Genomic DNA, 27,630 nt, shown 5'->3' on the forward strand with positions numbered 1-27,630 from the left:
TTAGAAGGGGCGTTCACATACTTTTGGAAATATAGTGTACGTTATGTGAAGCTGCATCAGGATGAGAAAGGTGTTATACAAGTAAGTTATTATAATAATAATAATAATAATAATAATAGGAAATTAATAAAATATGATAGGAAGAAATCCAGCTAACATCTATATTTTATATGTTCATATTTTTTTCAGGTTCACTGCATCTGTTTTGAGTGACAGGGAACCTAAAAAATGTAGGGTGTATGACAAACCGGACCAAACCGGAAGTTTTTCTTCCTTCTAGGATACCCAGAAACATGACACTAATCCCTACAAATGTCCACTGATCATTACTGCATTTCTCCCATTGGTTTTTTCTCACTGCCAGTGCACTAGCAAGCCTCTAGCTGCACTCTAACAGGTCTCTCATTTCATTAAAGCAGCCAGTGTTTGGTGTGACAAAGCCACCCCCTCCCCCTCCCCACCCCCACCCTCTCAATGCGACATCAAGGCAGCCCCAATGTGTCATCTCCCTACTGCCCGGGTCCTACACAGAGTCTGCATCCCTGTCTCACATGTACAGCAGGTCCTGGACATGGTGCGGACTGCTGCTATCCATTGATTCAGCCCTTGGGGAGAGAATTATACTCCACACCCTCCACATCAGCGCTTATATAACAAGAATCACATAGGGGAGCAGAAATGATCAATGGAAATCTGACAAACTCATTAACTACACTGCAGTTGCCAGTGTGTTGGTTTCCCCCTGTGAGCTGAGTGAGATTGCATACAGTATGTGGTGAGGGACTGGTTTTCTTGTTTTAGTGTACTGGCCTATTCTATTCCATTTCATACTCTTTCTCACAAACATCACATACACACACATTCATTTTCAATTTTCCACTTTTCATTTCCTAATTCCTCATTGTGCCACGTGTGTGAGTACTACAAGCACAAACTTAAACACCCACTACAACCTGGTTTGGCAGCCCACAAAAAACAAAACAGAAATGAGTAAATTTGTACAAAACATATTTTAATAAACTATTCTGGTGATGCAGATTTACCAGAATGTTCACACAGAGTACAATTCAAACATGAGCAAAATTTACTTCTGTTTGTTTTTTTTATTTGTGAATATTATTATTGTTGCTAATATTCTCATTATTAGTAATGTTTCACAGCAATACCACCAGTCTCACACAGTAAAATGTAGAGCAGGTTTCTTCGGTTCTCAGACACACAAAAGCCTCTTCCTTAAATACAGACAATGAAAGAAATAAAACCCCACTTTTTAAGCGATAGTGTACATGCTCATTATAGGCATACCAATACAGGCTGACTGTACAGTATCACGGGAACACAGTATCAAGTAACACTGCAATCTGGTTTAAGTTGGGACAATGAAACACAGATCTGGAACACCAAATTTGAAGTGAGACACAACCTCGTGACATTTCATGTCTTCCTAATATTCTTCTTGGCGCTTCACATATTTCTTAAATACTGTAACCATTTTCTCCTAGTGCACTCAGCACACAAGAATAAGACTGCTAATGATGACCAAAGTGCATAAAACAACCAAATCAAGTCTCTCTCTTCACACAAGATGTTGGACAAATGAACCTTGTAAATCTCTACAGCATTTCAACTTCATTTCAAAAGATTATGTGTTACCAGGGCTGTCTTCACCGTAACCAGAAGTATAGCAGAAGAGGTAGGAAGAGTGCAGAAAGGGTCTTACGTTATGTGCACCGGATTGCAGTGTTTTTGTCCTTCTTTAAAAAAGTGAAGTCTTGCTGTGGCCATTATCTATCCATTTTCAGTAGTTTACTACATTTGGCACAATAAATTAGATATTTAAAGCCAAAAATTAAATACCCAAATAAATACACATATATTAATAATCAATTTACAAAACGTACAACCTATAAGCAAATTATACACAAATAAATTATCATGTTTTTTTTTTCCTCACAAAACATAACTAGAAGAAAGGAAAAGTTATACTGCACCCGTATGGTTTTTTACTTTTTTTATATTGTCAGAGAATATAGGAAGCACATCCCAGTAGTAGCCTACCCCAATAAAAGAAGAAAGACATCTATGCAAATACAAATCTGTAGTTACTTCTGTCTGTTCCTTTGTTTCTGTGCTCCAGCAGAGCTCACAGGGTCAGAGGTGTGAAGGTCTGCTCACACCTAAAGCACTGTGACAACCATCTGCATCCACTGTAAGTACAAATATCATTTTTTGTAATTATTCACACAACCAGGTGGTGCCTGCATCAAAACAAGAACTTTAGCCATTTCACACCTCTGCTACACAGCAGCATTTACACAATTCCAAGCTGGCAACAGAATGTTTGTAGGCAGAGTGTTAATGAGAAAGCACAAGACCAGATGCCACACTTTATATGAGAACAAACCATGAGAAAGCATCATTGGTTAAATAAGGTCCACATATAGTTATAGATTCCCAGTCTAGAGAAGATTATACAACGAAACGTTTCCAAACAAGATTCTCACAGTGGAAGAAGTCTAGTGACACAAATCAAGTTAAACTCTGAGCATATACAATTATTCAATATTTACAGTGAAATGGACTGTAATTGGAACACAAATCCAGAGGAAAAAAGACAGGAAGAGCTACAAACCTCCAGACCACAGCAGACAGGTCACAATCAAATATGGTATGGGCACACTACAGTTTCATGTTTTCAGTGAGGTTTGATTTGTGTCCTTGAAAAGCCCTGAGCTGAGCCAGAGTTCATTGGATTCCTGGTAAATAAATCAGATACAGCAACACAACCAAATGATATATACCTATTCACAATTTACATAAAGAACTTACCACACAAACACTTACATACCTGTACACACACAACACACATACACATACAAAAAAACCCAGTCACCACTTATATATACACTTAAGCAAAGCTATAAACCCACACATACAATTTCTCCAAAATTGTCTCCAACATAAAAGGAAATTCCCTTTAACAGCTGTGTTTCTCAAACCAAAAACATAAAAAGGAAAGGGATAAAACAAATCATTAATTTACAGCTTTAGGGACACACTATCTTTACTTAAATTTCTCTAGATGCTACCTTAGTTTGGAAGACAAGGTTATCCATCACCTTACCAAAGGCATTCCTGGTTTTCAATTTTGTTTGTTTCTGCCATTTCATACCTTAAATATTCCCTAATCTGGATTATTTTTCCTTTTCAGTTCAATCCAACAGGGCAGTCTCAGTGCATAAAACAAAATCCCTTTCAAAAAATGCCCTCCAAGACAGAAAAAGCAAGCTGTAAGATTATTCCTATTTTCTTGAGAAAGTACAAAAGTTCAAGTTTTCAATGCATCTGTTGTTGTAGGTGATTTCATGTTAACTGAAGGTTTGCAAAGCCCTGGTAAGTAATAAAACAATATAACAGGTGCATAAAGTAAGCTTGTTTCCAGTGGTTTGTTGAGTTAATACACAGAGACTAAACAGCACATACACCAGAAGGATTCAGTTGTTCTCACAGTCTTACTGTTGCAACTCTTTACACTTAAAACAGAATTGTAACCATGTTCTCTTTTAGCTGGGAATGAATGTTTAACAGCTTCTTAAACTGAACCTTTTTAATCTATAATGAGTAAATAATGCATATAAAACAAATCAAGCCACAAAACAAAACAAAACTAAACAAGAACATCACTGAAAAACTGGTGGAACATTTTCAATTTGTAAATAATATACAAGAACAGCACAAATCCACAAAAGGATTCTAAGAACAATGCTATTCAATTACTTTGATTTGTATCATTTAAAACAAAAATGCCCAGCAAGTGCCTATAGATTGTCTGTCATGCATCACTGCCTGCTTAACAGACTCCCTGGTACAGGGAACCCAGAAGACCACAAGCCAAAAGGCTTTTAAGTGCAGCAGATAAAGAATAGTACAGGAGTGGTTCTGTGAAACTGAAGCTGAGTTCACCGAGAAATGTTAGGAACCCCCCCCCCCCAGGAGTGACAGAATAAAATGGAGGGGTGGGGGGGGTAGGAAGACAAGTTCAAGGAATAAGGGGCTGGGAAGTGACAATGTATAAGAAGAGTGCAATTCACAGTGAACTTAATAAAGCCTCCCTTCTCATAGATTAAATAAATGCAGTAATGATGCATAGTTTTTCAGAGACAGAGACACAGAGGGAGGGTAGAAGAAAAGGAAAAGGGAGAAAGAAATGCTTGAAGCAAGCCAGGGAAGAACAGAAAATGACTAGTGCGATGCAGAATACAGAATGATAGTTCTGTTTGTCATAATTATACGGTGTCCCTTCCTTAGTTTCTTTCACCTGTCCAAATAAATTATTTATAATTGACTGACTTTACCTACTGAAATATTCTAAAATATTTACAGTACTTAACAGTGCTTGGGTTAGGGTACTTAGAATCCTGAGTTTCAGTAGAATAGCTCTTGTCTTAAGAGGGATAGTGAGCCAACACAAACATAATATACCGCTTTTCCATTATGGAAAAAAATGTAAGCAAGGGGAAAAATGATGAAATTGGTGGGAAGCATTAGATTTATAGGAAGACTAATGGGCGGATGGACAGACACACAGACACACACACCATCCGATGGGTGGATACATACAGCAGTCTCCACAGCGTAAAAAATCTATTAGTTCAAAAGTTTTCATGTGTGTTCCACATCTTCTCAAAAAAGTTATATTTCTTTTGGTTCCCTCCTTTTTTCATTTTGACTCAAAAAATAAAAGCAAACCACAAATAAACAAATGTACACAAAACAAAAAAGTAACATTTCATACTTCAGAATATATATGTATATTGAGAGGAGACACTACTACTTAACAAATAAAAAGCTCTTCGAAACTGAAACACACAATTTTGAAAAGTGTTTCCTACACACAATAGTATCCTCATCTGTTTTTTGCCAACTTGTGACAGCCATTGTACCATCTGTAAGTGATTAAACTGGGCTCAAAGTTGATCTTTTTTCATTTAGCCCAATTTGATCTTTACATTTAAATTAGACTTCAATCCACTGTAATACACATTTCTTCAGTTTGCTGAAGAACCTGAAGAAAACAAATCCAGTGTGAGGCAAATCAGTTCATTCAGATCCAGCATACTCATGCAGTCCCATTCTCCTCTGCCACTCTTAACACACATATCTACAGTTTTGCATACCCTTTCAAAAAAAACATCCTGTGCAGTAGGGGGCCCCCAATCTAAAATGCTAGAGAACAAGCTGACCTTGTCTCCATGCATTTATATAATAAAATCAATAACAATTTTCTGCATTGCTCCATTTGACAAAAAGCAATTTTGACTCAACTTAATAAGAGAATAAAGTGCAATGAAATAAGCTCTCAGTCTGAGACACTTTAGCATAGTTTCGTCCAGTAAAATATTGTGCAATTCAGAGTACTGTGATACTTTACTGTTCGGGCCTTTATGCTGAGTGTCCCAACTTGCTCTGCATGTATGCATACTCTTTTTTTCAGTACTCTTTTGACAGTATTGCATTGTGTTTTTACGTATACTACTGGTAACACTATTATAATTCTCTATACATTGAGAGGAGTCAGAGGCAATAGAAGGTATGAGTGTTTTTCGTATCATTACAAAAGTTGGCACATTTTAAAAATTAAAGGGAAGGGTCAGGCTTGCTGGTAATTCAACTGAGGTTTCACCCTTGACCGCCTCCCACCGAACTCTCAATCTCAAGGTTTAGTTGGGTTTAAATAGATTTCATTCTATTTTGGTCATATGACCTGATCACAAGCATCTCATAATAAGTGGCAATAATAATGTCATGCTGAACCTTACCCATTTCTTCCTTCCTTCCATGTGTAACTACTTTTTTAAACAGAATAATCAGTCTCGGATTAGAATAAAATTACCAGTCATCAAAACCTCTGTTCTCTTCATTAAAATCATTCCTCGTCCTCAGTCTGCATCTCCGCTATCCTTCCAGTTCAATCCTTCCCTTCACCACCCAACTGTCTAGTGCATATAATATATATCATAAATACTAACAGATAATGTTTATCAGCCGTTCCCAATATCTCCACTCCACCATTGTATAGTAACTCATTCCTTCCCTCCCTCCACATCCTCCTCCTTGGTCTCCCCTCATTCAGACCTGCGTCTCCAGGCCGCTGAGTTTCGGGGTGAGGATGCGGGGCGTGATGCCGGAATTGAGGTCCCTCTCGAACTCCAGCAGCTGGCCCATGAAGTTGAGGTTGGGCGAGACCACGGGCCGCCGGCTTCGGACGTACTTGTAGGCGTCCATCATGGTCATGAGGGTGTGCTTCATCAGGTAGGCGATGACTATGGTTGCTGAGCGAGACACGCCCGCCTGGCAGTGTACCAGCACTCCTCGGCCAGTCTGGTGAGCCTCCTCTGTGGGCGAGAGGAAACTGTATGAAACATGTGCCCAAAGTACGGTTTCCGTCCCGTTAATCTTGCTTATTTTTAAACTGAGCCCTCTGTCCACCTTGTTCTTCTTTTAATTCTGCTTTCCTTCTTTCTCTCAGTATTACTTATACTGTTTCTCATTTTCCCTCTCTACCTTTGCCAGTCTTTCCTCACTGTCTACTCACACAGAATAAGCACATCAAAGGAATATTCCTCAAGAGCACAGTCATTACCCTGCTGCCATCGACAATGTAAAAATAACTCATCAAGATCCACTACTGCAGCTTTTAAACCCGACAGAGATATAGACAAGAAAGAGGCAGACAGAGAGGGGCATACGGCGAAAGAGAAGTCACTCCTCCCCTCACCGATGAACTCGAACACCTCCTCGAAGTACTGCCGAAGGTTCTGCCGGCTGTTGTCCGTGGCTGGTAGCCTTTTGTAGCGGACCAGGCCGGAGTCCAGGTGGTAGAGGGGCAGGTGGGTGGTGACGTTGACCACAAAGCCGATGTTGAGGCGCAGCAGCAGGTCCAGGTCCTGGGCATCCCTCTCGTTGCCGAGGAACAGGAAAGGCAAGATGGGGCTGATGGTGGCATTCTCCACGTCCGGAGTCATCACGCTCTCGTCCGACAGGGAGGCAGGGAGCGAGGAGGAGAGCGGGAGAGAGAGGTGCACTGGGAGAAAAAATGGAAGAAGAAGGGGGATGGGAACGATGAGAGAATTGTGATAGAAGATATTAATGTTTTGCCTCCAATACCTTCGGGAAATGAAATGCACTGAAAATATATTGATATAAAATATACCATCGAGTCAATGCAACATTTCACACTGCATGGGCAAATATGCAAATTAGTGGCGCTTTCAGATACTGTAATATATATTGCTTTGAAATTCATAGCTATGTAATATATTACAGAATATTCCATTTCCAAACAGGATAGCAGGAAATCAACAGCCCCCGTAAACTCAGGAATGATTTTACCATAGCTTGTCTTTAGTTACACCTCAATGTACTTTTTGTATTAAGTAAGATCCCAAGTATAGCGTGGCACAAATACTCATGTGGACAAACCAGGCTGAACTGTTTTCTCTTTTTCCAATTACCCACATTTGTTGAATGGGTAAACAGAAAATTAATTCCCACAAACTTCCTTAAGTTACCGGATCAGAAACATTTCTGAATACATGCAATAAAAAGCATTTAACATTCATTAGATAAATACATTACAGAGTTGCACTGTAGTGCAGCTCTCTAAATGACTCATCACTCACTGCATGATACAGCAACTCGTACAGCAACATTATGTAGCCTACTTAGGCTGTACTTATCAGCAGGAAGAAAGAAATTTTGATTTCTTAAATTCTCCTTCCTCCATCACGAGTGGCTTGAAGCTTTGGATATTTTATCAACATGAAGTATCAAAAAGTCCCTTGATGGCTACACTTGCAGTTAAATTAAGCAAGATATAAATATACTGTATATTTGACGTTACTGTAAATTTGATGTTTGCCTCTGAGGTAAGGGAACTGAGATGAGCTATACTGGCAATAATTCTAAGAAAAGATAAATAAAATTTTGCAGAACATTCAGCTTCCACAGTTCAGTGCTAGGTATACACAGCAGAGAGAGAGCAGAACAGGACAACAAGCTATAAGCACTATGGGCTTGCAATAACATCCAACACTTTTTATATTAGACATGCCTACTCCACTTAATGAATTATTTACCCTTATGCATAACATTTATTGTGAATATCGCAATTGTTTTTCACTAAATCTGAGAATTGTGCGATTTACCCAGTATTACAGTTTACTTATTGTGGCTGCTGTCTTGGCTGGGTCTCCCTTGAAACCAGAGATTTTGATCTCAAGGGACTGTATGGTACAATAAATAAATAACTAAGCGAGAGGAGGGGGGGGGGGCAGAGGCAAAGTAACCTGGTGTCACAGTAGCACAAATGTCAATATTTCTCCAGCAAGAGAGAGAGAGAGAGTAAAAAAATCAATATCTGACAATTGTGACACTGCCACATCCTCATTAGGCATTCAAAAAGCAGAAATAAGATTACATTTTATACCATACATTAGGTTTAAATTTACAAATTGTACTGCTAACAAAATAGCAGTGATCACGTTAGTGCAAGGGCAAGATAATAAAAAATGGAGGACAAGGGCAGTGAGGAACTGAAAAATAGAACAGAAAAAAATACAAAAAAGAATGAGGGTACACAATTGCTTTGTTCAGAAAGTGGTTTCATACGGTTGAGTGCTCTTCCTTACCTCTCTCGTTCTCCTCGTCTTGCTCCCTGTTGAGCGAGTTCAGGACCAGGTGGAGGGAGTGGGCAGAGGGGAGGGTGTGTCCGCCCTCTCTGGTCTTGGGCCTGGTGAGGGTGGTGTGGGCTGAGGGCAGGGGGGAGTAGGACGGAGGGGACTGGGGAGAGGGGGAGCGGGGAGAGGGGGAGCGGGGAAAGCCCATTTCATCATCTAGCCCATTGAATTCCCCCATGTCAGCCCCCTTGTTCCAGAGCCTCTTCAGGGAGTCCCGGCCCGTGTCCTGGCCAGACCCGATGAAGTCCAGGACGGCCATTTTGCCCTGCTGGAGGCGCCGGCGGCCCGCGTTGTCCGTCAGCTGAGAGCGCGTGAACTCCAGGAGGTTCCGGCAGTCCAGGATTACAGGGCTGGTGCCGTTGATGTCACTCTGGCTGTGGTGGGTGTGGACACTGCCAGGGCCCAGGCCCATTCCCACGCCGCCGTGGCCCGGCTGGGTTTTGGACCTCGTCATCTTTTTAGCCAGCTCCTCCGGCCAGATTGTGCGAACGCTGTAATCGTCGTCGTCGGCCATGAACCCCCCCGAGGCCGTGTGCGTCCCGGCGCCCCTGCCCATGCCCATGCCCATGCCGGGCGGCTTCCCCCGGCGGGGGTTGAAGGTCACCACTATGGGGTCGCTGCTGCAGTAGCTGCAGGTGGAGCTGCCGGTCTGACTGGCTTTGGGGTTGCAGCCGCCCACGCAGCTCTGGAGAGCCCGCAAGGGAGAGGAAGACAGAGGGGTGCAGGGCAGGCACCCGCCCACCAGTTTTTTGCGGAAGGCAGAGGGGCTCTCGTAGCCTCCCACTTCCCCAGAGCAGGAGGCGCATCTGAGGGGCCTGAGGAGCCCTGCGCGGCAGTCCGACACCACGCTGTTGGAGGAGGAGGTGTTGGGGGTGGAGGAGGTGGACAGGCACCCGCCCAGTGTCCTCAGGCCCATGGTTCCGGATGAGACCCCTCTGCCGCGGCCGCTGCTGCTTGCACCTCCTCCCTCTCGGGCGCGGGGAAGGGAGGAAGAGGGGCTCCCGCCGGCCCCCTGGCGTCCCGCCGAGCGGCTCTCTCCACCCCCGCAGCGCACCAGCCTCCAGCAGCCACAGCTGAAGGGCTGCGAGAAGTCGATGGTGCAGGTGTGGTCCGGGCTGGGGAAGCCGTCCGCGCAGGAGGGGCTGGGCAGGATGGGCGAGATGGGCAGGTCGCGGAGGCGCAGGGTGGGGTACTCGCGGCTGCGGGACGAGCGGGGCTGAGTGACCTGGTGAAAGGATGGCGGGGGCGGGGCGTGAGAGGAGAGGCGGGAAACTGTGGGGTAGCAGGTGGCGGAGGCTAGGGTTGAGGGAGTGGAACTGTGGTAGCGGGGCAGACTGTGGGGGTGTGGGGGGTTGTGTATGGGTCCCAGTTTGGAGTTCTCTTTGTTACCCACGCACAGCGCCTCCTGGTGGACACGGGAGGAGAAAGTGTCGCTGGGACGGTAGGACTGGTGGGGCAAGGGCGTGTCTCTCAAGCTCCGGAACTCGGGATACTGGCCCTGAGCCGGGACGAATCCCAGGAGCCCTCCCGGGGACACGGACAGCTGGCTTTGGAGGCGGCTCCCTCCCTGCGCCCTGCCCTGGTCCTGGTTGCGTGGGTGACTCTGGAGCTGCTGCGCTGGCCCACCAGACTTCCCCGACGTCTCCCCACGTTTAGCGTCCCCCTGGCCCAGCTCCAGGTGCAAGGACAGCCTCTTCTCCTTGTTCCCTTTCACAGTACCGCCACGGCTCACGCTGATGTTCTCCCCTTTATCCAAAATGGTCCCACCGCCCCCAGCGCCTCCTCCTCTGCCCAGGGAGAGCTGGATGTCTATGGTGTGCGTGCGCTTGTGTTTCCCCGGCCCTAGAGTGGCATCACTCTGCCTGTGGCTGAAGGTGCTGCTCCACCCGGAATCGAGGTCTCCGTCCTCTTCGGCTCTCCGCAGGAGAGGAGACCTGCGCTTGTGTTCCAAAGTTGAGGAGACGGAGGAGGAAGGGCAGGGGTGGGGGTGAGGTGGCTGAGGTTGTGTGGGGCAGCTGCGGGCAGAGGCGTTTTGGGGGTGCTGAAGGCTGGTCTGGGGGGATCCCCCGTGCAGGGTCAAGCTCTTGGGGCGCTGAATGCTCACTATGCGCTCGTCAAGAGGGAGAGGAGGCATCTGAGTAAGCTGTGTGTGCGTGCGTGCATGTGTGTGTGTGTGTGTGTGCGTGTGTGGTGTGTGTGAAAGAAAGTGAAGAAGAGAAGAAAAGAGAGAAAAAAAGACAATTTACATTTCCATTTGAAACTTATGAGGCAGGAAAACTCAGGAGGTCAGAGAAATGGGGTACGTAGCGAAGCAACTCAAGCACACACAGGCACAACGCACATGCCAAACTCATGGACAAAGCACACCATATACACCATATTCCACATACGCGCATCCAGGTGGAAAGACTGGTGCCAGAGCCTCATCCAATTTTTTCCCGCCTGTGTGCCCTGTCAGGGCGTTATGTTGACCCAGTTTTGTCATGGTATGAGTCAACATTACTGTCTTCACATTCACTCACTCAGCAAACACCTCGGCAGCACACTTATGCGCACCAAGAGGGACATTTTTTCAGTAGAGACCACAGCATGCACAAACGCACATATACAAATGCACACACACACACACACACACACACATACACCCACACACAAAACCAACAAACTACATTTATAACAATGCCTTTTGCACTGGTCACTTGGCACCATCATAATTGTCACCAAATTACTAACAATAAGAATAAGAATCCACAAATACATGAATGTTATTATTGGTAATGACATTAATGATAATAAGGATGGCAATGATAAGGATTATGATCCCAAGACTTGAATGGTACCAAATTGTGGAGTGGCCTCAAAAAAGTGCTTAAAAAAATAAATGTTTCATTTAAAGGGAAATAAAAATGATTCGCTAACTAATATTGACATAATAATCGCATGTTGTCTATAATGTTGTCTATTAAGCCTAAAATAGCCAATAAAGTGCCCTTTTTCGACTGCATTAATTATACTGTTCCGCTATGACAAAAACAAAGAGCCAGAAGCATGCTTAACTCTAAACTCTTCTCTGTGAGTACATGGAATTTGTAAACTTCTGTCTGCAGTGGCTGAATGGCTTTCTGTGCCTATGTAGATCATCATGTCCCTTAAAACAACTCCCACTTCTTTCGACAGTTGACAGTGTTTCACATAGGCCCTATTCATGTGGTAAGTGGAGTAATGGCTCAGTCCAGGGTCATTTGAAGGGCTAATTATACAAGACCCAGGCACAAGCACAAAATAAGCATAGCGCAGTCTGCAATGGTGCAGACTGGCACGGTGGATGCAAACAGGTTAAACAGACACGTGTTTTTGCCAGAATAGGCCACAACACCGCTGGGATGTAAGCTGTTGAATACACTTGATTACATGAAGCCTTTTTATATGTCTTCTACGTGGCCTATAATATAACTGCATTTACGTCACTGTCATAAAATATAAAGTTATAACAGGACGATAATTATCAGCAAAATTAGTCCCGGTCAATATAATGTGAGCAGTAAGGCCTGCACCTGTAATTACGAATGCCCTGCAGCAAAAACCAAAAACATAAAATCTGACCATATCGCGCGTGCATATCGCAAACATTGTTTTCATATGATGGTGATGCTGACTACCTTTGCGCATGTGGGTCAGTTGATTGTCTTGTGTAAGCTATGTCGTTTTACACCACAAAGTCACTCCAGCCAGGGCTGCTGATGGGTTCCTTAAGGGTTAAAACCAATGCAGGCGAAGAAAGGGACACTTTGCCCGCGTCTTACACATTAGTGGCATTATCACGTTTTGTTCCGATAAATAATAGTGTGTGTTTTTGCCACGGTTTCATAGAAATTGAGCCGGAGGCTGATGAGAAGGGGCTTCTGTTGGAGGGGCAGGGGAGGTATCGTTTTCCGAAGCGGGTTAAAAAATAATGCGACCCTTGTTTTACACATGTCCGCTCCGCTGATGTTCAAGATCAAAGTGGTTCACTCATGAATGCTTCCAGGCGCACAACTACAACGACGTAACAGAGATAGACCTTTATTTCTGCATATACAAGGAGTACGGGGACCGACCGTCGAAAAATTGTCAAATAATTAATTTAGGCATATTCTCTATCGGATTCAACAGAAAGAGGGTACAACACATACATGTGTGAGTCTGAGTGTCCCTGGATGCGAACGTCTGACTGTCGCACATGCGTGCTTACAACACGTAACTACTAGAACCATTACTGCGATAAAGCATAATATTAATCGAACATGCTGTTAGTCACAAAATGCATAAAATGTAATGCAACTAAAAATGCTTATAATTCACTTACATTAAGAATTGTCTTCGTGTCGTCGTATCGTCATGTTTTTTGAATACTGTATATCCTTGCGTTTTTGCGGCGACACTCTTGCTCTGTGGCTGAATCCAGACATGTAGCCAGCCAGTAATGTCTTCATATATTCTATAGAAATGCAAGGGATAGTTCCTTGCCTATTAATCTGCCTCCATGTTCAAGGTCAACCGATATCAGACGTTTTGCGCATTGTTTAGATTAGACTGGGTCGGCTACAGTCGCTGAAAGTACAAAAAAAAACATTTAGACCCTTTTTGGTAAAAATTGAGGCACCATAACTGAATCCCTGTGTATGAGTGTGCGCGTGTTTACCATTGTGCGCGCGCGCGTGTGTATTCGGGCAGGAGGGAGGTGGGAACTGCACAGAGGATGACATCACCCTGGCCCAATTGGCAGGCCCAGTTTGACGAACGGAGCTGGCAAATTCTGGTATCCTATAAAACATGTCAGGGTGCGCAATCAAGGCGGCCTGCTCCAATTCCATATGACGTGTGAGGGTAGATATTTAGAAAATAGAGACGGATGACAGAGGAGGGTATCTAGTATTGCAGCTTACTCGAAATTCAAAATTATATAAGGGGCAAGGCGTCGAAATCGAATGGGTCGGGGTCGTAAATATCAGTTTAACTATTTATCTTGTACTCTCCCGTACAGATCAGCCAGTACGTATTCACTGACAAACAGCAGCTTCAGACATCATTTACATACACAACTGCTTACCTAACAGCCGACCATAGCTATTCTTTTTTTTCTAATTGAAACTATTGTTGAATGGGTAGACGTCATGATTTACGCCGTTTGTTACGACGTAATAATGAATTCAATATTTAATAGAATTTCCATAACAAAATATTTTATATTTATTATTTTTAATATAATAGGACACACAAAGAAATTGAGAAATATCATGAAATATGAGTTCTCAGGAGCAAGGAGCATAAACGCATATCTAGTTGCGCATTTATTTAAAGAATTGGATTTTAATGTTGTGCTCCCAATGTATGACATTATGCTAACATGAGGTAATGAACAGTATCCAATGAGGATTATGGAATGGACATAAAATTGAGATATATAATTCCCCAAAATGTTTTCATTTTGTCAGGTATAACATCGATGGCATTCTTGTGAGTTTTAAAAGATAACAGCCTAAATTCTTTTGAAACACAATGGGCAGCAAGGTACACAACATAAAGTCATAAAGGACTGAAACACAATTAAAAAGAATAAATTCTGAAGAAATGTTTAACATGCCACATATACAAGTTATGGAATGACACAGAACAGACTGAACGATGCAAGCAGAATGAGACATCGAATGAACAAACCACAAAGCAATTCATGATATAAATTTGATAATATAACATTAAAACAAATGATTCATTGAAATACAACAGTGAACAATACATTCCATCTCTATGGGTAACAGTAAGACTGAGAATGTAAACTGAAAAACTGAGAAATTGAAAAAAAAAAAAAGATTTTAGGCAGATTCTAATGCTCTCACTGATAAAATTACAGGTGAGGTAAGAGAGAAGGAATGTGAGGGTAAAGAATAATAATAATAATAGCTTTATTTGTATAGCACTTTTCAATACAGGAAACAAAGTGCTTCACAATAGTCGATCCAAAACACAGAAACAAATAAAAATAATAAAATAACATAAAAAAATAAATAAAATGAGGGGGAAGCCGACCCAGCACATCTGTCAATTCTCTCCGTGGCCAGCAGGTGGGGTATGCAGTTGTATTCTATAGCAGACTATTCACGGTACACTTCTGCTGGTAGTGGAAACGCAACCAGAACCCGTGATCATGGTTTCAAGGCACAGAACTGTTTGCCACGTCTGTGGAAAAGGGGCTATTCTGACTAGGCAACATAATTTTTCCATATGAGCTTAGAGTGGCAGCCACAATCATGAAATGGCAACCACTCAAACCCTAGCAATAAAACAGCAAACTGAAAACACTGTTGAAACCCACTGCTCTAGGGCCAAAGCTAATCACAAAAACATCATGTTATTTAAACATCCAACAGGCATATTGTTTTTCAGTATTCAGATGTGCAGGAGCTGCTGAACGGTTTATGTCAGAGAGATCATGACATCACGGTGCTGACCAAGGTCTGATGTCAGCACTAATTATACTGAATAGGCTACTGACTGTGTGTGCATAGTATGTGGTATGACCTAAAGGTATGGTGTTGCAGTTTGTGAAGGTATATGGCTCTGCTGACAAATAAGGTAAGAAATTTGGCCATTTGTGAGGGTTGTTGTATATAAGAGTATACTAAGAGTGTAGACAGTGTCCTTCATAACATTTGGGACAAAGACATTTTTTTTTCTTCTTGATTTGGCTCTGTATTCCAGGATTTTAATGTAGATTTGTAAAAAAAAAAACAAGTTTACATTCATGTGACTAAAGTAGAGATTTTCTGATTTTATTAAAGGGTATTTTTATACATTTTGGTTTCACCATGAATAAATTAAAGCACTATTTATACATAGCCCCCGTTTCAGGGCACCACATAATTTGGGACATATTAATGTTATGTAAATGAAAGTAGTTATTTTTAGTATCCTTTACATGCAATGACTGTTTGAAGATTCTGACCCATAGACATCACCAGGTGCTGCATTTATAAAGAAGAAATATTACACACCAATTTACCCAAACATTTTATGACTTAGATTATGCACCTTATTATAATGTTAGTTTTCTACATATCTTGTTTCTATAAAAACATTAACAAATCAAGCATGTGAAATGAAATTACAGTATGTAAAATTTAAATAAATTGTGCCAAATCAAAATAAGAGAGCCACTCTGAAAGATTATACTCATGCAATATACTTATTATGAGTTGAAAGATGGAATGTTGCCAGCAAGTTAAAATGCAAATCCACTTCACATTTTATCACCACCCACCTGCACTGGTACAAATCCAAGAAAAGGTATAATTTATTTATGCAAATTAGGTAGCTACAGTATCATTTAAAAAATCAGGTGACCTGACACTTCCTTTTCAGTTTACATCTGAAAATTCACTCCGCTGGTGAGCATGCAATAAATTTAATGTATCAAAAGACGAAAGCACCATGAGCACCATATTGGAAAACAAAACTGACTAAAGCGTTACAATAATTGCTGGCTGCTGGCCACCAGTCCTTTTTTGATCTTTGAAAGTCTGGTCCCTTGTGTTGAGAAATTTAATGGTAACAAAAAAGTTACCATTGAATTAGTCTCGCACAGCCAGACCTATCTCCACACTTCGTTTCAGCACTGTGCCAGCACTGGAGAAAGTTCTGGCTCAACCCATTATCATTCCCCTATAGGGGATAAAAACACTCTGGCTTGTTTGTATTTCTTTAAACCAATCACAATCGTCTTGGGCGGCGCTAAGCCCAGGATGCCGCGACAGTGCTCTTACAAAAACAGTAACCAATGGCAGGCTTATACCCACAGTCTATATCCTGTGAGTCAGACTACCATTGAATAAAATGTTTCGGAGTGAATGGCGGTTCCATCTAAGTGCAAGGTGCATTTTCCTGGCATTGACTGTAGTCATCTTCATCACATGACACAATCCACGAGTGATGACACTATCCATGAGTCATGGCTTTCTTCTGTCATGGGTCTGAACCCAACTGAGCATTTATGGCCTATTTTGCTATAATACCTGAGGCAGCGTTGTCCACTTCCATCAACCAGGCCTAATTTAAGTGAGTTTATTTTGAAATTCTTGGTAATGGTAAACATAACCATATGCCATGGTTCATACAAACCGTACTGGTCGCACATGGTGGCCCAACACCTGTTTAAGTGATTTTACATTGGTGGCTTAATTGCATCACTCAGCTGAAAGCCAGCTCTCTGTTTGTGCATGCTCTTTGGTGTGTCACAGTCCACATTTTGCGGAGGTTGGCTTCCCGTTTCCCCCACTTTTCATGGAAATGTGTGGCTGAGAGCCGGGTGGGAGAAGGACAGCGAGGAAAAGGTGTTTCCAGTCTGCATGGACGACTGTATTAGTGGGAAAAATGGATAAAAAAGCGCCTAGCTTAATCATTTCAGTTTTATCCAGGAGAGAGGGCAGATAAATAAGGCTTAAGGAATTAAGGAATCTGTTCCTGCTTGTGTAATGTACCTGTTATTGTTTATTCATCTTATTCTGCCGATCGATGAATTTTTGTCTTCGATCCGGTGGAATTTCATCCAGGCTGATACCGTGATTGCTTGCACTGATGAGAAAAAGGAGTCATTGCTACATATTCTAAATAAGTTTGAGTTACAGACTTATCAATAAGAACACATGCTTTGCCCATTTCTGGTACATATACATACACATGCACACACGTACATGTACAGAGAGAGAGAGAGAGAGAGAGAGAGATACACACACAGACACATGCATATGCACACCACAGACAACAGGCATACCCTGGTGTAAGGTCTGGAGGTACAGGCAGTGGTTTTGTGAACCCTTCTCTCCCAACCAACCAGTATGTGTTTTCAATCCCTTTACCCTGGACAGAGATTGAAAGATAGAAAAAGAAAGAAGGAGAGAGAAGAGAGAGAGAGAGAGAGAGAAGTGTGAGAAAGAATCATACTTGCAGTGGTGATGAAAGTGTGGGTTTCGGTGAATGGAAAAATAGCTGTTATCCTTCTATGATTTCTGTGTGTGTGCCTGCGTGTGTGCATTTGTCTCAGACAGAGATTGGTGATACAGACTAAAAATAATATCACAAGGGTTAAATGATTACTGTTTACATGTCATATTATGACTTCATCTTCTTTAATTATTTTATTTTTTTATTGCGTCAACATTTTGCAACTTTTACATTAGGAAAACAACAATAAGAAAATAATAATTTCTAGATTCTGAGCCGAATTATGATATGTATTATCACCAGCACTGCATGCCCCTCTAATGGCACATGTATAGCAGTAAACATGGTCATAAAAATTGCAAGTTGCACACGGAACACTAAAACAACCTGCATTTGATATACCGTACTTATGCAAGCATTATGCACAACATTCTTCAAATTGTACAGTGCATATGAGATTGGTATTATGGGTGGAAGTAATATATCTCCCACCCTTCGTCATGGAATTTAATGTGTGTACCTTCAGCTCTGTCAAGCCCCTGGTATCCAGCTTGTAGCCCATGTTCAAACTATGTAGGACGTCCACTGTGTTCTGGTTCACATGGATTCTGTAAGCTGCAGCAGGCAAAATCGCACACAGCTTAGCAGGAGTAGCATAGCTGGTGAATGTTCAGAATATGGATGTCCTGAACAAGCCTTCTAATTCTACTAATAGTCTTAAAAGATTACAGCTGAAAGGCACACCAGTACTGTAAACACTAACTTAATCTCTCTCTCTCTCACACACACACATACACACACATGCACACACATGCAAACAAAAACACACACATATACACATGCAAACACAGACACACACACACACGTACATACTGTGACAGTGTGTGAGACAAGTCGGTGATGATAATGTCTGTTTTTGGAGACGATCCCCTTAATCTCTGATTGGTTTCATTCCAGCACCCCCCCCCCCCCATCCCTTCATCTCCCTGAGTCCTCTAATTCTGTAGCCTGCACTCCCCCATCCCAGTGCTGTATTACATGCCAAACCTGTCAGCAGGCGCCTGACTCTGACCCAAAACAAGTCTACTGTCCTGCAGTGGCTCTAGGAGCCTTCCAGGAACTGCAAGGGCTTTAATGGGATTGCGGGGTCAGCGAAGGCAGCGGTAGAGAAGACCAGATCAGAGAGTGCAGACGTGAACAGGAGAGGATCAGCGGGGCAGAGTGGAGTTTTGGGTAGATGAGAGGGAGATGAGAGGAGAGTGGGTAGATGCAAAATAGTTTTGGAGAGCAAAAGTGTGGGTGAGGGGGTTGGGGGTAAGGGGGTTCACAATGTATAAACTTGTTAATGACCACTGCCATTTTGGTAATAAAACATATTACCATGCTTGTGAACTGCACTTGCTAGATTGGGTGTGGTTGCAGTCGTTAATATGGATAGCATTTACAACAACCGTACTTGCCATTACTAGTGGAGTTTTGGTCTGGAATGTACAAGTTTGGGAGGGAATTGTGCACTAGAATTCAGTGAATTCAGGGGAATTAATGGAAATCTAATTCATAAACTGAAAAATATCCCAATATTCTTTGAAGTTTTAATTTCTGTTAACTTTCTATCCTGCCTGATTTGAAAGTGAATTTACCTTGACTCTGTGGTGCATAGTGTTGTTTTTTGCAATGAGTGCAATGCAATATGTGTGCGTGTGTGTGTGTGTGTGTAAGTGTGTGGCAGTGGTAGTGTTTGATCACAGCGTCAATAAGGTACTCACGTAGTCCTGTGGATTCCATTCTGGAGGCTGTGTTGACAGTGTCTCCGAATAGACAGTACCGAGGCATTGTGAGGCCCACCACTCCAGCCACAACTGGACCTGAGAACAGGCAGCAGGAGGGAGGCAGACTGACAGAACTGCTGGCAGACAGTGCAGCGGGCTGCAGTATCCCTTAAATTTAATGCAATATGTTGTAAAAATGTTGCCTTTTTTGAAAATGTAATGATACATAATTTAATGGCAGTGAATTTTAAAACTAATCGCTGAATAAACTAGTTTGCAAAATCACATTTTATTTACAGTCAAAATCTCTGTGCACTTTATTATGGTATTTTAAGCTACTCCAAATGTTATGTTTTTTCTATGTGAGTATGCAGTGAGACCATTGTCCTTTGGAAGGTACATTCACAGCCAGACAAACTTACTGATTGTCTGACTTAATTAATTGATTGGTTGGTTATTTGGTTGTCTTATATGACGCAAAGCTTTAGGGGAGACTGAATCCAGACAGGACGGAATGGGGAGCTGGGAGTGAGGGGTGGAGTGGGACCTCATACCAGTGTGCAGGCCAATGCGGATCTTGACCTTAACGTCAGGCATGTGTCTCATCTGAAAGGCCCCAATGCAGTGCAGGATGTCCAGAGACATGTTGGACACCTCCGCAGCATGGCGGCTTCCATTGCGATTCGGTACCCCTGAGGATACCATGTAGGCATCGCCAATGGTCTCCACCTGAATGCCCATGAAGAGTGAGTCATACATAGATATGCGCACCCATACACGCGCACACACACACACACGTGCATGCATACATGTGCACGCAAAAATATACACACGCGCGCGTACACACACATACAGGTACACACATCTGTGCATGCGCACGCGCACACCCACACATATGCACACACTCATACACATACACACACACACACACCTTGTAGACATCATGCTGTCCGATGATGGCATCGAAGAGGGTGTAGAGGTCGTTGAGCAGGTCCACAACCTCGATGGGCTCACTCAGGGCTGAGATGGTGGTGAAGCCTACGATGTCGCTGAAGTACAGGGTGACTTCCGAGAAGTATTCTGGCTGGACAGGGTTTCCTGTCTTCAGAGCCTGGGCCACTGATCTGGAGGAAAGAGAGCAGTAGGGCTCAAATACAGAAGCAGCGTGTCATAAAAATATATACATTTTTAACACCATTTGCTTTCAATATGTTATATAATAGTAGAAATCCAAATAGGATTGAACTCATTGCTCAATCCATTAGGACAGACCCCATAACAGTTTGACAGAGTTAAGCTGGGAATGGTTAGGACCAACCTGAACATTGTTTCTATGAAGCATTGGATTCCCAACTGACGTCATTAGCTTCAAGGATAATATTCCTGATATGTGACTCACTTGGGCAGCATCTGAGCCAGCAGCCTGTCCGTTTTCTGACGCTCCACCTCCAGCTCCTCCGTCCGCTCCCTGATCAGATCCTCCAGATTGGAGGAGTACTGCTCCAGCATCCGCAGCATGGAGTCGATGAGGTTCGTCTTCTTTCCTCTGTTCATACTTTTGAACTGTGTGTAAATGGGGAGCATGTGAGCACAGATATCATGATGCACATAAAACAGGGAGCACACACAACACATATAAAAATACATGTATGTCTTACTGCAATATATATACAGTACTATATTGTAAACATATTGATACATATATTTCACATATTTATATTATATGAAAGCTGAAACAATATGTACATTTCTTATACTGTATATTGTCAAGTTTGAGCTCATTACCAAATGGATGGTAAATGGACTTCATTCATATAGCGCTTTTATCCAAAGCGCTTTACAATTAATGCCTCTCATTCACCCATTCACACACACACTCACACACCAACGGTGAAAGGTTGCCATGCAGGGTACCAATCAGCTCCTTGGGAGCAATTATGGGTTAGGTGTCTTGCTCAGGGCGGGGGATCAAACCGGCAACCCTCCGACTGCCAGACAACCGCTCTTACCTCCTGAGCCATGTAGCCCCTAGCAAGTGCTGCATATGATGATAATATATTTTCAGTATATTTCATTTTTGGGGTGTGACAGATTTTTTTTCATTGAAATAAAGTCGTAATTTAAAAGTATTCAGTTGTTCATTTAGTTGCGGTGAATGTGGGTGGCGCTCTCCAACACGACCACAATTCATTGTAAAGAAGCCATTTTGTTAGTGCATGAGTGTCTGAAGACCTGTTTGAAGATCTCCTCAAAGGTGGGTCTCTTCTCCGGCTCCTCGCTCCAGCACTGCTTCATGATCTGGATGCAGTCGATGGGCGCCTGGTTTATGGACACACTGGGCCGGCACAGCGGAGGGGGGGATCGCACATTTTTGATGATCTCTGCAACACACGCCACACAGGCAGATGCACTCGCCATAACATATGCGCTTTATGAGAAATCAAGAGCTGAATTATAGGGCACTACCTGAAATTTTTGTAAAAAATGTACCATTAACAAGCTCTTGGTTACATTATGTGGTAATGGAATAGATTAACTTTTTAAAACATGCTGAATGTCACACTGATTAATAAACACCACAAAATACAACAAACTGAAAATCCTAATAGACCTAAAAATTGTAAACTCTCTTTTTCCAACATTTCCCCACCTCTCCTCCCTCTCTTCCCTTTAACTTTGTCCCACCCAGTCTGACTCTTATAGGTACACTCTGAAACCTGTCTCCATCCTCTCCCAACAACTCTCCTGAATTCTGACTCCCCCTCTCTCTCCCCCTCTTCCTCTCTCTCTCCCTCTCTCTCTCTCTCTTTCTCTCACCCTTGGCAGGCATGTCCAGCGTGGAGAAAGGAGAGCTCCTGGATATGACCTCCTGCATGATGATGGAGAAGCTGTAGACGTCCCCTGCGAAGGAGCCCGTCCTGTCTGCTTTGTTCCTCAGGTGCTCAGGGGCTGTCCATAACAAATCTGTGATGCGGCACCGAGAGTCAATTAACATAACAGATCCTGATGCAGTGCAATGGACATTGCAGTAAAGACTTATGTCTACAAGAATACACCTCCATTCTCTCATTTTATTTTTATTGCACTTCCCTGGTGTTTTGAGTCCTCCATCAATTTGTAATTTGAAAGTGAGTGGGCCACAATTCTCTCACGCTTCTGAGTTCTCAGCCTCCCACACAGGTATCCAGAAACATGCACACAGGGGTTCAGACCCTCTCACCATGGGATTTGACCCTCTCACCCTCAGGTTTTTGCTCCTCCAGACTGAGGCACTGGCTGTCCAGGATATCAGTGCAGCCGTAATCCGTCACCTTGAGCACAAAGCGCCCATCCACCACGCAGTTCCGGGATTTTAGGCGTCCGTGAAGGACGTTGCGGTTGTGAAGGAACTTCATACCCTGTATGGGAGGGGGGAGGAGAGGAGAGGTAGAGATGAGAGGTTTGGGGAAGGCTGCCAGAGCACCAAGTGTGCAGCTGTGGGCGCCAGAGTTTGTGTCTCTCACCCTGATGAGGTCCATCAGCAGGGAAAACTTGAACATCCAGTCCAGTCGGACGTCCTCGTTGTTGAGCAGGTCCTCCAGACTGCCACGGGTGCAGTACTCCGTCACCAGGGCAAAGACCCCCAAGTCAAAGAACAGCCCCAGGTACAGGTTGAGATTCTCTTGCCGCATGTCCCGCAGCTGAGCGCAGGGCACAGGAGAGATGGGGGGGTGTGGTGGGGTGAGGGGAAAACGAAAATGAATGTGCATGAAGGCAACAGCAGAGGATGAGCAGAACAGGTGTCACAGATGGGGAGATGAGGAAGAAGAATACAAACAGGTGATGAGCAGGAAGAGGTGGAAGGATGTAATACCCAAAAATTAAAGCTGACAGTCTACATTGTAACCTCATACACACACACACACACACACACACGCACACATTGTTTCATTTCAAATCCAATGTGCTGAAGTACTGAGCCAAAACAACAGAAAATGTGTCACTGTCCAAATTGGTGATACACTGTTTCAATGCTATAAATAATTATTGTTCATTTGCATGGCAAAACATGCTACGGTATTTCATTAATAGTAAAAGAACAAAACACAAAACACACATAAATAGCAGTTTATTTCTAGAAGAAGAGCTCATCAATCAATTTCCCATCATATTATGCATTAATACATATTTCTAGCTGAGGCAGGCATGTCAGGACAGATCTGCCAATACCACACACCTTGATGAAGACAGTCTGGGCGTCCTCCTTGACCTCTGACATCGAAACTGCATTGGGGAATTTTTTCAGCCAGACCCAGTCACCCTGGAAAACATAACACTGGTTACACACCTGGTGAATGGTGATTATGCAACAGTGGAACACTGCTCTACCCTGCTGGCCTAACTGTGGAAATAATACAGTGCTGATTAGTATCAGGTAATGCCGAAGGTTAAGCAAAAAGGGAGCATCTGCAGGTATGACAATGCGTCGCCCACCTCAAAGACGGCAACGTTGGATGTTTCAGGGGTGCTGGCTGCATAACTGCTCCCGGAGACAGAGTGGAAAGGCGTCTTGTCATCCATATTGTTCTTTGCAAAGGTGTCATCAATCAGTTTCTGTAAAATGATATGCAATTAGGAAGGCAGGGATGAAATACAGTATAAACATGCATTCTGAGAATCAGTCTACCAAACCTAAGCACATGATATGCAACAGCAACAAAAAGAAACTTACAGACATACACACACACGCACACACACACATACACACACACATAAGCACACCCATGCATTCACACAAAAAAAAAACTTCAGACTGACCCTTCTGCTGAGTTGTGTGTTGATGAAAACCAGATCGTCTAGGGTCAGCACAACTTTGCTGCTAGGTCCTCCACCCCCTCCATAAATGATTCCTATTGGCATCCGTCGTCTGAATGAAAAAACAGGCACACAATTACCAATTTAAAGTGTGGACATAAAAATTTTTTCTGTTCAATAAAAACCCTGTCCAACCACTGTTTTTTCATTTAGCATGTGTATTAAGCCACAGATGTTTTTTTCCTTCAAATTTATAAACATAAAAGTTGCTACCAGGTTAAAAAGGTTTATTTTAAATATCAGCTGACAAAAACTGTAAATCATCTGCTTTCTTTGGTTTGTTATGTATAACTATTTAAAATAATGAATTAATTGCAGTGTTTAATAAAAACAGTTGCCTACTTACCTAATAATGTTGGCCAGGATTGCACCACCCCCAATCAGCAAACACAGGAGTAGGAAGATTAGGAAGAGTGTTAAACTGCCCATGCCTTGAGTAAAATGGAAACAAGAAAGAGAGAGAGGGCTTGTACCTCTGTCCTCAGAGAAATCATACATTAGTTACACTTTTGTAAATCAACCATAAGGTTTTTTCTGTTATTCTGCCTCATACTGAAGTGTAAACACATCCCTTCATATGTCATTTAACCTACAAGGAGAGAAACTAATCATTGATAGAAACCTCCGGCGATCCCTGACCCCTCACCATCGCTGCATGTGATATATGTGCTGAACCAGCAGTTGGAGTCACTGCTGGGCGTGGCTCCGGCGAAATGTATGGACCGTCCCAGGTACTTCAGCCCCCCAAATTCTGCAGTGGTGTGGGGGGCCTCCAGTATGTGTGTGGCTCTGAGCGAAGCCCCCTTTCCGTCCGTATCCAGGACAACGTAACGCCCCTGCATGCCCTCCCTGTTGCTCCCAGCCGACAGTGGCTGGTTGAACCCCGGGAACTGGAAACCACCCTTGCTCTGGGCCAGAACCTCTCCCGAAACCCAGCGACTCTCAGACAGGCGGCTCTGCTCCACCGACATGGCCAGGAAGTACATCATGTTGTAGATGGTCCCAAAGAAGGGAGACACCTGTGGGCATGAATAAATAAAAAAGGACTTCCATAATGGCTCCGCTATTGCAAGATGAAACAAAAAGATAATGACTAGCATACCCACAGCTTCACAAGACTAATCTTTTTTTTTAAATGTAGTAGTCCATAGATACATTTCAATGAAATATTCAGCTCTATAAACTGTTTGTGAAAAGGTGTGTAAGATGCTCAGGAAATCAGGATCATCTGCTAGAAACCTACACATGAATGTTAAATGACCAGGTTGATTTTAAAAATGGAGACTGGGTTAGAGAAAAACAAAGCATCAAGTTTATCATTTTCAAATGACAGCTGTAAATGTGAAATTTTACAAGAGCTGAAAACACGGGGTCCCCCTACCTGTTCAGGAGGGACCCTGCTGCGGATTTCATAGCTGTCCTGAGCATCCTTAAAGGCCTCATAGAAGTTCTTCTCGCCAGAGTCCATGGTAATCGTGAGCACGGAGTCATAGGCTCGGCTTAGTTTGGTGTTGTTTGCGAGGGCGGGGTACTCTGCATTCTTATAGGGCAGGGAGTACAGGAGTGTGTCAAATGGAATGAAGACATAGCCTCTGTCCACCATCCGCATGTCCACAGCTGTGGTCAGGAGCATGTGCTGGGCCTTTCCACCAATCAGAACAGAGTGCATGCACATGATGACAACTGAGAGGGAGAAACAGGAAGTGAAGTAAGAGGGATAGGTTAAGATAAGATGACGAAACAAAGAGGGAAGGAAAGACAAATAGTCAGACAGGCATGATATACACATCTTGATTTAATATAAATTTGCCAGGTGGTGGTAGAAAGAGATACAGAAGACTTCAAATTGGCCAAACTTTTATTTTTCTTCATTCATCCTTTTTTGGGTGAATTAAAAAGTGTGAATAATGAAAGAACACAACTGGTGAAGGATACTGTCCAAAATAATTGCCTTACACAAAATAAGTGATCTCCTGGAGGCTACGAGTTTGAGTAGCGAATAGTCCATGTACTGTACATCTCTCTACAAATAGACCTCACGAAGGCACCGAGCAACAACTGGGCTAATTATCAACCAACCTCAGGTGTGCATGCCTGTATGTTAACAGCTGACACTCGACAAAAAGGGGGAACAACCCTCTTTTTCCCATTCTACACTGAATACATACCCCTCAGCACACACAGCCACAGCAACACACACAAGCATGCCTCTTATAACACACACACCTCGTACTCCGTCGGCTTCTCTGATCTTCTGCAGGGCCTCGCGTGCGCCGTTGTCGTCGTCCATTTCCATGGTGACCACGGTGTGGACAGGTAGGCCGAGGGCCCGCAGTGAGGAGGCCAGCTCGTGTCCCGTGGCCTTCCACAGGTCGTCCCGTGAGTTGACAACGGCCACACGCGCCCAGCGGAAGAAACGCAGCGCGGCGAACAGCACGTGTGAGGCCAGGGGCATCGGCCTCAGGAAGGTGGGGTACATCCCTCCATCCATTTTTGGGTTCAGGCAAGACCAGGACAGGACGGCCTTGTTCCAGTGCTTCCCCAGGAGGGCGGCTGACGAGCAGTAGCCCGGATTGGCCGGGCCCAGGAAAGCAGAACCGTAGCTCTCCAGGTCGGCGAAGCGGGCCAGGGCACGTGACGTCTGGCATTCCTCGTACACCAAGATGTATTCGTACCAGTAGCCCTTGCTGATGTACGGGTCTCTGTTGATGCGGCTAATGGCCAGTCGGGCCGCTTGATCAGGGAAGGCTTTGGAAAACAGCGGGTCACATGTCCAGGGCCCCACGATGGCCACCTTAAACGTGGCACCCCAGGTCCCACATGGCAGCGAGGCTACCATCAACATGGGAATCCAGAACCAGCTGCGCCACCTACTGGAAGTCCCCAGGCCTGAGCACACTGCTGTGCCAGAGGAGGGAGCAGCATTAGTTTGTGGCGGTGGATTTTCTGTTGCCCAGGGACACCCCCTTCGTCTGCCAGAAGGCCACTGAGGATGATAGGAGACACTGAGGAGGACTATAGAGTTTGAATGGGCAGCCATTGCTCCACTAATGGGCTGTTGTCGAGGACTGGACTCAGAGGACAGATGTTGAAGCTTGGCGGTGTCTGGGAATCTTTTTAAAAGGGGGATGGGTCAATTACAGTGTTAACCCAAGAGGAGGCTATGGAAAGACAGAAAAGAAATGTCAAAGCATTGTCACAGCAACAATTAGGATTTTCTGTCCTCAGCTTTTTACAGCATTTTGGCACAGTAAAATGTTATTTTTTATTTTAAATCCAATGACCTTTTACTG

The 27,630-nt window shown here is 43.6% G+C and overlaps 2 protein-coding genes across 2 annotated transcripts; both read right to left on the reverse strand.

Moving 5' to 3' along the window:
* Positions 1–5,198: 5,198 nt before the first annotated feature.
* si:dkey-175m17.7 lies at positions 5,199–13,415 on the reverse strand. The gene is made up of 4 exons (XM_035431718.1): positions 13,084–13,415; positions 8,691–10,881; positions 6,779–7,084; positions 5,199–6,395 (listed from the first exon to the last, which is right to left on the reverse strand). Exons 2-4 carry the CDS (start codon positions 10,870–10,872, stop codon positions 6,130–6,132), a joined length of 2,754 nt encoding a protein of 917 aa, XP_035287609.1. The 5' UTR covers positions 10,873–10,881; positions 13,084–13,415; the 3' UTR covers positions 5,199–6,129.
* A 3,839-nt stretch (positions 13,416–17,254) lies between these two features.
* Positions 17,255–27,439, reverse strand: gucy2d (guanylate cyclase 2D, retinal). The gene is made up of 18 exons (XM_035434491.1): positions 26,564–27,439; positions 25,719–26,020; positions 24,984–25,356; positions 24,684–24,768; positions 24,281–24,389; positions 23,957–24,076; positions 23,700–23,783; positions 22,987–23,163; positions 22,725–22,881; positions 22,301–22,447; positions 21,716–21,864; positions 20,883–21,046; positions 20,415–20,607; positions 20,038–20,212; positions 19,481–19,579; positions 18,235–18,329; positions 17,545–17,630; positions 17,255–17,345 (listed from the first exon to the last, which is right to left on the reverse strand). The coding sequence occupies exons 1-18, from the start codon at positions 27,375–27,377 to the stop codon at positions 17,255–17,257; spliced, it is 3,420 nt and encodes a 1,139-aa protein (XP_035290382.1). The 5' UTR covers positions 27,378–27,439.
* Positions 27,440–27,630: the final 191 nt, after the last annotated feature.

Source organism: Anguilla anguilla, chromosome 9, assembly GCF_013347855.1.
Source record: "Anguilla anguilla isolate fAngAng1 chromosome 9, fAngAng1.pri, whole genome shotgun sequence".
NCBI lineage: Eukaryota > Metazoa > Chordata > Actinopteri > Anguilliformes > Anguillidae > Anguilla > Anguilla anguilla.

Bases quoted from the DNA above. Each gene is read 5' to 3' on its own strand.
- si:dkey-175m17.7 (XM_035431718.1), bottom strand. From the start codon at position 10,872: ATGCCTCCTCTCCCTCTTGACGAGCGCATAGTGAGCATTCAGCGCCCC. The intron at 7,085-8,690 runs GTAAGGAAGAGC...TTTTTCTCCCAG, and splicing joins AGACGAGGAGAACGAGAGAG to TGCACCTCTCTCTCCCGCTC. The intron at 6,396-6,778 runs GTGAGGGGAGGA...TCTCGCCCACAG, and splicing joins GGAGGTGTTCGAGTTCATCG to AGGAGGCTCACCAGACTGGC.
- gucy2d (XM_035434491.1), bottom strand. From the start codon at position 27,377: ATGGCTGCCCATTCAAACTCTATAGTCCTCCTCAGTGTCTCCTATCAT. The intron at 20,213-20,414 runs GTGTGTGTGTGT...ATGGGCATTCAG, and splicing joins GACAGCATGATGTCTACAAG to GTGGAGACCATTGGCGATGC. The intron at 18,330-19,480 runs GTGAGTACCTTA...TGCCTGCTGCAG, and splicing joins AATGGAATCCACAGGACTAC to CTTACAGAATCCATGTGAAC.